The 10,063-nt window shown below is 38.4% G+C and overlaps 1 protein-coding gene across 1 annotated transcript; it reads right to left on the reverse strand.

Moving 5' to 3' along the window:
- Positions 1 to 494: 494 nt before the first annotated feature.
- On the reverse strand, positions 495 to 8,805 carry slc39a8 (solute carrier family 39 member 8). The gene is made up of 8 exons (XM_085342573.1): positions 8,066 to 8,805; positions 7,359 to 7,521; positions 6,240 to 6,409; positions 5,971 to 6,093; positions 5,088 to 5,249; positions 3,383 to 3,590; positions 2,787 to 2,971; positions 495 to 885 (listed from the first exon to the last, which is right to left on the reverse strand). Exons 1-8 carry the CDS (start codon positions 8,288 to 8,290, stop codon positions 739 to 741), a joined length of 1,383 nt encoding a protein of 460 aa, XP_085198699.1. The 5' UTR covers positions 8,291 to 8,805; the 3' UTR covers positions 495 to 738.
- Between the last annotated feature and the right edge of the window lie 1,258 nt (positions 8,806 to 10,063).

A 10,063-nucleotide genomic window follows, 5' to 3' on the forward strand; every position in this document is an offset into this window, starting at 1 on the left:
GGAAATGAGGGTATTTAGAGGATGGATAGGGGAGCAGACTGCCCAGCTAAACAGGAACCACCACTGAAGGCATTTTCTCCCATGTCTTATGTGTCCTAATCACTCCATTGTCAGGTCACCCTGAGGATAATGAAGAGAGCTCATAAAAAAGTAAGAAAACATATTCTGATAAGCTTTTTTGTTATATGTCTTTGTCCAGTGGAGCATAATAACTAGGTTATATTGTGCTACATTAATTGCTGTATTAAAAGAGTTGCTATATCAATCACAGTTCAGTCTTGGTGTAATTATCATTCAGTTAAATCCCTAAACGAGAAAGGGCAGCGAAAAGAAATCTGCACGTTTGAAATACAGCCGCAGCAACACAACCTGGAAAAGGTCAGAGAGGTCAAACATTTTCATTTTCCTGCCACAAAGGGAAACAAAAAATTTGGTTTACAGTGTAGCACTGAAAAGGTTAAAAAATAAAATAGTTCACAATACATGAAGGCTGAAAAAATAATTTATTGTCTCCTTAAAATACATCTAGATTTCATACATGACGATGTAAAGGTATTCCCTTTTTATGGAGTAAACACTTCCACTATATTGATTGTACAAAGGTAGAAAAGTATTGTTTTAACTTTTAACATCAGGATTTCACTTTAAATTTACTTTGCAGTCCAGCTCTGTGAGCTGTGAGCAGAAACAGAAGCAGCTCGAATCTATTTTTATTTCCAGCTTGTGTCTCTGTGTCCTCTAGCCCAGGTTGATCTCTCCTGCGAACATGGTGATCAGAAGTATGATGGTAAACCCGGTTAGCAGCCCTGCATTTTGGATCAGGAAGAAAACAATCTTCGTAGAAGTTTTTTTTTGTTCCCGTGCTATGCTGTCCATCTCTGGGAACTGAAATGAGGAATAGCAATTAGCAAGGTTGAGGTTTAGATTTGGGAAGCAACAATATAAAAAGAAGAAGTGTAAATATTCAGGTTTGTATGGCTACAGTTATATTGTTCTCATGTGGTTCATATGAAACGAGGGAAGTTTTCTCATTGTTAACAAATTCCATGAAAACCAAAACTAAATAAATTGCCCTTCTTAAATACGTTCCTTTACATGAAACAGCTGAAGGTTTGAGTTGATTAACAAAACAGGAACAAAAACAAAGTTCTTCACACAACACATTGTACTTATAATACCAAATACTGCAGTGAATATTTTTATTTCACTGGCCTTAATTAACCAAACTTAAAAGGTAGAAAAGGCACTGACAGCTTACAGAAATACAGGAAAATATAAGGTTATTTGGTGCCATACACATTTCTGAACCTTTTAATTAAATATGTATTTTTGACTTAATTTTAAACCTACACTTGAATATTACCAGGATACTGCTATATTTGCTGGCCACTTTATTAGGTATTAGGTGTAAGTACCAGTTCAGCGTCTTTTTCCTTCAGAAAAACTGGCATAGATTCAACAAGTTGCTGGAAACATTCCTCATAAATTATGGTGCATATTGACATAACAGTATCACACAGTTGTAGCTGTACAGCTGTACATCAATAATATGAATCTCCCATTCCACCACATCCTAAAAGTGTTCTGTTACATTGAGCTCTGACTGTGGAGCACATTTGAGTACCGAGAACTCACTGTTTTGATCAAGAAACTAGTTTCAGAAGATCTGAGCTTTGGGACATGGTGCATTAACCTGCTGAAAGAAGCCATCATCAGAATGGACACACTGTGGTCATAAAGGGGTGGAGATGGTTGGCAATAGTAGTCTGCCATGTTTAAACAATGCTCACTTGGTACTAAGGAGTCAAGAAATGTTCTCCCTCACCTTCCCATGTTTTCAAGTTGTATATGTGCACAAACTCACTGTTTTCAAGTTGTTAATAGTTGTTTCAAGTTGTTGACCTGCTCTTCCAACCAGATTTTCCTTTCTATTGTCCAATATTGGTGAGCCCACACAAAATGCAGGCTCAGTTTCCTGTTCTTTCATTTTGCCTTTTGTTTCTAAAGACTATCAGAGATGCTCTTCTGCATACCTTGGTTTTGAATTACTGCCACCTTACTATCAACTTGAAGAACTCTTAGCATTCTCCTCTGATTTCTGATATCAACAAGGTATTTTATTTTAAATGTTAGAGATGGTTGTGGAGGAAAATCCCAGTAAATCAGCACCTTCTGCAAAACTCATACCATTGAAAGTAATTTAAATCACCATTCAGATGCTGGGTTTAAACTTCAGCAGTTCTTTTTTGATCCTAAATGAATCAAGGTTAACGAGCAGCTGAATAGCTGTACCTAACATAGTGGTCACAGAGTGTAACTGACATATATTATCATATTATATAAGCTGGCATACTGAATTTTTTATCAAACCATCCACAGCTGACAGTCTCTCCAGTATCTGCTAAAGATAGGTCCAATATGTTCTCTACTTTTAATTCACATGAAATGTTTGTCTTAATGCTCCATTTTGGTCACAGCGTGTTTGAACAGGAGGAGTGTACACAGAGTTTACAGGTATCAGAGGCTTCACACAGATAGCACACAACTTTTTCTAGGAATAACACTGATAAACTCAACACGAGCGATTTTAAGCTGAAAAGTTGTGCATTGTAAAACAAAGACAATGGAGCTGAATGATCATAAAAAACTACATGCAGACAACCATGAAACCCATCAGTAATTTAATAGAGTGGAAGCCTCGAACATGTTGGGGAAGTCCAGTGACTGACTAAATAAATGTTGGTTCTGCTTTTTTTTGTATCTGCCATCAAGAGAACTCAACTCACCATGTCCGCCAGAGCGATATACAGAAACATTCCTCCTGCAATGGCAAAGATCGCATTGGGGGCAAAGTTGCTGCCGAGCAGGATGCCAAACACAAGGCCGATGTAACACGACACGGCTGACAACAGGTTGAAGAAAATGGCTTGCGGGATGCTCATTCCAGCATTCAGCAGGATGACGAAGTCACCTTGAGAGGTCAAAATAGCTCTTTTACACAAGCAGATTGAACATTATACTTAAAGCAACATTTTTTCTTTCTGTCTTGTCTGTTAGTCACATTTCCCCCTTTAAAGCGAGCTACAGTATATTTCATGAAAAGATTTATTTTCATTTTTATACCCAGAAAGCAAGTTTGAACTCTAACTGTAAATATATACATGTTCCTTCCACTCATGTCTTTTCTGAAGTTTTTTAGTTGCAAGTCATATTTTCCATTATTTCTAAGAACATGTATTCTTGGGGCACTTCTGCAGCTTGTCTCTACATGCCCATAGATACAGGATGTACAGGCACATTCAATGCAAAGTTTGGCTGCACAGCAGAGTTTGGAATGACTCATGAGGAGGCTGAAACTGATTTTCCGCTACATATCACTCACCCAGCTCATGGGGAAACTCCTCACACACGATGGCAGTGGATGTACTGAACCCTGTCAAGACAGACACTGTGAAGGAAGCGCCGATAGCCAGACCATCTATGAAGTTATGGAGTGCGTCACTTAGAGTTATCATCCACGCCACAGTCTTGATGCTGCGGATGCGCTGGCCCCGCAACCAGCGGCACATGACATCAGGCACCTCGGCATCCTGGAAGAGTGGCAGGAGAAGTTACACATACACGGCTACGACTAATGCCTGATTGTGTTTTGATAGTGAGTGTGAAAGACAACATGTAGCTACATCACATACTTTCACAGTGAGAGGAAAGCACATCCTCTTTCAATTCTAAGGTTTTATATTATCATGACACAATAAAAATGATCTTGTTCTAACAGGATCAGATAAATAGAACCTCACATGAATAAGAACACAACAACAACAGAACTTATTATTATTATTTACAAACCTGCCATAGTCTTTTGAGGAAATGAGGATAGCTATAAAGTCATATCAAAGACTAAACACACCCACCAGGAAAATGCTGCCCCCTGTTGGTGAATGTTTCGGATAATTATAAAAAGTAAACTAAGCGTTAATATAGTTTGACATCTTAGTTTGGAATGTTAAATTCTGACTGAATTATGATGCTAATGCCAATGTTGTTGCAATCCACTGTAAAGGATACACACAAATCTTGATATTAAACGATTTCATCCAGTTCTTACGACATTTACCACAGAACATGGACATGATGCTAAATGAATGTGTGTTTCTAAGAAATTTATCAGCAGTCCTATTAATAGTTGGATCTCAAGGTTGAGCGATAGTTACACAGTCATAGAAAGAGTAACGCAGCTAGAAAGTCCAAAAATAAAGATGGTACTAAAGGCTTTAATCATGAAAGAGTCTTCATCTTTAACCCACAGAATAATACTGATTAATTGAAAACAGGAAATATTTTCTCTAAGTGGATGCACTGCATTACTCACACAACTCCTCGCTTACACATATAATGGCACGCGTGCTGTTAATAGGAAACCTGAGAACATGTGGACACAAACAGCGCCTTTGGGATTTGATTAAAGACATTCTGCAGTAACAATAAACCCCTTTTACTAGCAGTGGGCACACAAGGAGTCTTTGTGCTCCTTTGACAATTCCAGCGTTTAGACCGAGGGGAAAGACCTGAAGCTTGGTTTCGCTGCTCGGTCCCTTCTTGTCATCAGCAAGTCTGTTTGCTTGGCCTCCATATGGCACAAGAAATGTTGTTAAATATTAACAGACACGCCAATCAGCCTGAAAACAGCTCAATAAACGGCTCCAGGAAAAAAACTATCGCTGTTTACTTATTAAATATTTTTAAATATTGCCTAAATTTTCAATTTATTTATGCATATCACACATCCTAACAGCATATCATGATTGCTTCCTGTGAGGTGTGTCTTTTATAGCAAAATTTGCTGGACAGCAAGTCTCTATCAATCAAACACATGCTGTAGATATAATTTCAACGGAGGTTCAGTAGATTGACAAGCTTATCATAAGCTGATAAAAACAAAACATTTGAGCTACTCTAGATAAAATGTCTTTGATTATAAAATTGATTGTTCCAAAGGTTGATGTGACCTAGAGCTGATACCTGTTGGCTTCCAAACCTGCGCAGTTTATTCTGCTGTTAAAGAGCAATCATGTGTCAAATGTTACCTGAGAAGTTTCCACGTTTGTATCTAGGATTGGGCTGCTCTTGTCTGTAGCGACGGTGGTGATGGCAGTTAAAATGATGGAGTCCTTTGTTGCCACCACGTCTCCGTTGTGGATAGAGTTTTCCTGAGATGTCTCTGAAAGTGTGAAGTGGCTGTGGCCGTGCTAAAAAGACAGACATCAAATTCAGGTTAAAGAAGCCTTTTCCACTTCAGGAACTTAAAAACACATTACATTTAGGCTATTTTAGGTGTTTACTTGTTATCTGTGTCATGATTTATGGTTTTGGTGGGTTTCCTCATGTTTTCTTTTTCTTCTAGTTTCGATTTTGCATACTACCGCTTTGTTATTTTCCACATCTTTTCTCCTTTTGTACAACTTTTGGACTGCTCTTTGAACACTCTTTGAGTGATCATGTGTGGATGACCCAAAAGATAAAGATTTCAGTGTTGGACTTTTGCCCTAAATGTGCCCTAAATATACGATTACTCGTGCTAAACATGGGCTGGGTTTCAAATAATAAGGTCAGCATGCAGTTAGATCCATGAATAATGAGACAATGACACATTTTTTATTTTGCAGATTTGCCTCACTACATCATCATAGTGTATTTTAAAACAGTCAGTCTAGTCACTGTAATGTGCACATACTGCAGAAACTGTGTCACTGTCCAAACTGTAAATGCACCTAATTGCTGTGAACTTCAATATCTCGCATGTCATTTCTGATAAGAAATTATTTATGTACACATGACTACCTTGAAGTGTTATTAGAGTGATCAAATTATCCAATAAAACAGACATACTCAATGTCAGATGTAAAACAGGAGGGAATGAGAACATTATAGTTCTTTGAACCTGAGAAACTTCCTGCACTGTTATCTTACCTCGTGGTCCATCCGGAGGCATAATTTCAGTATCTTTTCCATAAAGAACAGGAGGTAAAACCCTCCAAATATTGCAGCTGCATTTGTCGCATAGTGATCCACTTTAGGATCAAACCCCAGGGCCTATGGAAAAAACGAGAATGTCAGTGGTGCAGAGAAGACTTCTAGAGTGTGTGTGTGCATTCATAGGTATTATTCTATGAAACAATTAAACATCTCTCAAAAAACCAGTGACAAGCTTAATTTTACTCACTCATCCATTTACAAACCTCTGGTATGAGCTGAAGAACAGCATTAGAGAAAAGCGTCCCGATGGCCAGACCAATGAAGTAGGTCAGCACTTTGGGGAAATAAGACTTCTTGATGAACGGGATGAGCAGGAGACCAAGCAGGGATGCCAGGTTGATCACAGTAACGGCCAGAAACCCATAACCCCACACTGTCACGGCACAAAACGAAAAGAAAAGGTTCTCGAGAATTCAAGGTTTTTACTTCTTTCTGGACTCTTAAATGCAGCCTCGATACCTCCAACATACCTACTAAAATGGGGCCTGGCAATGTGACAAGAACCTGGAATGTGCAACCTGTGAAACACTGCAGTATTAAACCCTAGCTAACCAAACTCACCTGCAGAAATAAATATACCTTCTTAAATGCATTTGTAACACCATCTGCAAATGTGTGTGTTTTATTGTTTTTGAAAAATTGCCAGTTTTTTTTAAAAGAACTTCAATAAATGTGCCAGACATTGTTATTAGACCAGCAATAATGCTATTTAGTGAAATATGACGATATAAGTTATTATTTTAATGTGGGCACAAATTACTTTTCTTAAATATAATCTAATGGTGAATAGATTTTCTTATTTTCAGTGCCAGGCCTCTTTTATTTCGAGATTTTAAAACATACTATTACTATTTATTTGCCTGAGAGAAATTCTTCTCAGGCCAGCAGAGGAAACAGCATGATTCGGGAACAACATGCTGAACAACAGTCACAGTTGGCTATAACTGTGTCAACAGCACTGAGCAGGACTGTTGATATGGCCGATATCTGCGAGGTCAGTGGCTCTGTGAGTCCGACAATGTGGCACGTTATAGCTTCACAACTACAACATTCTTCTTCTGCACTGTCCAGCAGGAATAAATTATTATTACCATTCTCAAACCATCTCTAAGCAATCAGAATCAAGAATGTCCCACATTTTCTTTATCAGGGTCAGTATAAGAAAAAAAACCTATCAACAGCAGCTTTAAAAATCATTCGCCATAAATGGGACTGTCCACAAAAATTTTCTTGACCCAATTCAAGTAAACAAGCAAACCCTGGCAAATTATTTAATTTACAGAGGTCTTGACAAATAGACACGTTGGGATGATTTGGCTCACCAGAGTAGTCCACATGAAGCAGTTCCTCGGGGGCAATGTAAGGGCAGGAAGGCAGCAGCACCTGGGTCAACACAGCAGGGCAGATCTTCTCCAGATGTTCCACAGTCAGCTGACTGACATTATTGTAGCCAAACTGGGATAAGATCTGCTTTGCAGAGAGACACTGAGGGACAGAAAGTTGTTATTAGACATAATTTTCATGCATTTAAATATAAATGTACCGGCTTCTTTTCTGAAGCCCTTTGTGATGCATGTACTTGGATATGCTGTGTAATTAAAACTTTCATTATAAGTGGCAGAAGAGACATGCAGTAAAGAAATATTTGAAGACAATTCTGCTCAGTAATGAAAGTTTAAGGTCATTTAGAGTCTTTTTAAAGGCAGAAATGATACCATATGGCACATGGAGAAACTTTGAGGACTTGAGTAAAAATGTAAAAAAAAATAAAAAAAATAATGATAATAAAAAGTAATAAAATAAAGGTTAAAATGTTCTATAATTGCATATATGGGGGTAAGAAATGAGTAATTACACTACAAGACTACTCATATATCATTGCTACACAATATTTCAAGGATTACATGCAAGGTCAAATAGTGTGTGGTTGTAAGCCCCAGAGAAACATTCTTGGTCGTAAGCAACTTTAATGATCAATAACTTTAAATAATAAAAACTGCAGTATATAGGAAATAGAATACGTTTGTACCTCTTGCTCTTCCAGTGGATTTTCCTTACTTATTAAGTCAGATCGTCTGGCTGAGATCAACAGCAGTAAATCTTCAAGATTCGTTGTTGTAATGGAATTATTTTCACCATAGTAGTGGATAATATTCTCCAAAAACGCGTCTCCATCAGTGACATTCCCACGCACACTCTGGGAAGTTGTGATAAAAGCCAAGACGCACGTTAGAAAACATATGAGGTTCAACATTGTCTACTTTTAAGCGATGTAGTTTCTACTTTTACGCGATGTAGTTTCTTCTAGTGGACATAAATCTTTTTTCTTTTTTTTCTTTTTTTTACTTCTGCTTTACTCAAAGCATTTCACCGATCCTCCAGGAAATAAGAATTAGGCTGTCCGTGGAAACCGCACGCAGCGCAGAGGCAGATCCATTCCAGGGTCGGAGATATCGGGGTTTTATCCAGTTGCCTAAATTATTATAGAGGTACAGTTTCCGCTGCGGTGCTCTGAGTAATCTGTGTGGAGTTAACGAGGTTCAAAGATCAGCCATGAAAGGAAAAAACGGAGGTGGAGGTCGACAGCGTGCGCTCACTGTTTGAGTACTTTCTTTTGTGACTGACTTTCTCCCCACAGAGCCACACAAACACACACGCAAGAGGGGAAAAATAGTGTGTTTCTGTCTCGGTGACTATCTGTGTGAGGTAACAGTGAAGTGTTAGAAAGCGCATGCGGGATATCTTACTCAGAGTTGCTCAGCTCACAGCTGTGGCCCCGTCCTTTTGATCAATGGTGAAACAGCTGGAGGTAAACATAAACATGTGATTTGTTTTTGTTTTTTTAGGTATTTCTGTCGCCCTCCGGTGGCATCTGATGAACAACGCAGGATACAGGCAGTAAGTTTGTAATATGTAAAAAATTACGAGTGATAGAATACTGCGTGAGCCACCTCACTTTAACACTGCTTTAGTGGTACAGAAAAAACATTTGTGTTGTGGAGATCTGGAGAAAGACAGCTGGACTTTTAACTTGTGGTGCAGTTTATTTATCTGAATTTTCCACCTACAATTTCAATAAATGATAATTTGTTGTTAGTTGTGTCTGCCTCTCTATCCTCTACCACATCTTCAAACTGGGAGAACTTACCAATATAATTTGTTACGACATGGTTTCTCATTCATCCTGGATTTTTTTTTACTATACAGTAACTAAATAATGGGTACAGTTGTTAAAAAAACAAGAATTAGGTGCAGAAGTTGAGATTTTTATGTATTTGAACTCAAATACACTCATAACTCCGCCCACTAATATTTGGTGAAATGTCCTATAACAAGTTGCACCTTCATCAGATGCTTTTTGTAGCCATCAACAAGCTTCTGACATAATTGTTTGGATATTTGATCATCCTTCTTGAAGGAATTGAGATCATTTATTTAAATTGGTTGGGTTCCTGGCATGTACCTTTTGGGAAGGCCATTCTAGAAGCTTAGTGTTAGCCTGCTTGATCCATTTCAAAACCACTTTTGATGGGTTTAGTCATGACTGTCATTTTTGTCCAAGTTTTAAACATCTAGCCACTGATCTAAGTAAAAATTTAATGCTTTGGAGGTAGTTCTTCTTAGTCGTTATTCCCTTCACCTTGTGCAATGTACCAGTACCACTGGAAGCAAAGATCTCAAATTTGGACTCATCAGACCAAAGCTCAGATTTCCACTGGTCTAATGTCCATTCCTTGTGTTTCTTAGCCCAGACAAATCTCTTCTGCTCTTTGCTTCTCCTTAGTAGTGGTTTCTTAACAGCTATTTGACCATAAGGGCCTGATTCCCCCAGTCTCCTCTGATCAGTTGCTGTAGAGATTCCTCTCATACTGGAACTCTGAGGCATTTCTCTGGGCTCTAATCTGAGGTGCTGTTAACTTGCGATTTCTGAGGCTGGTGACTCAGATTAATTTATCCTCAGCAGCAGAGGTGACTCTTGGTCTTCCTTTCCTGGGGCCATCCTCATGCGAGACAGTTTCATCGTAGC

Source organism: Diplotaxodon limnothrissa, linkage group LG19, assembly GCF_057381915.1.
Source record: "Diplotaxodon limnothrissa isolate DT_005_m linkage group LG19, D_limnothrissa_male_GT1.1, whole genome shotgun sequence".
Taxonomy (NCBI): Eukaryota; Metazoa; Chordata; class Actinopteri; order Cichliformes; family Cichlidae; genus Diplotaxodon; species Diplotaxodon limnothrissa.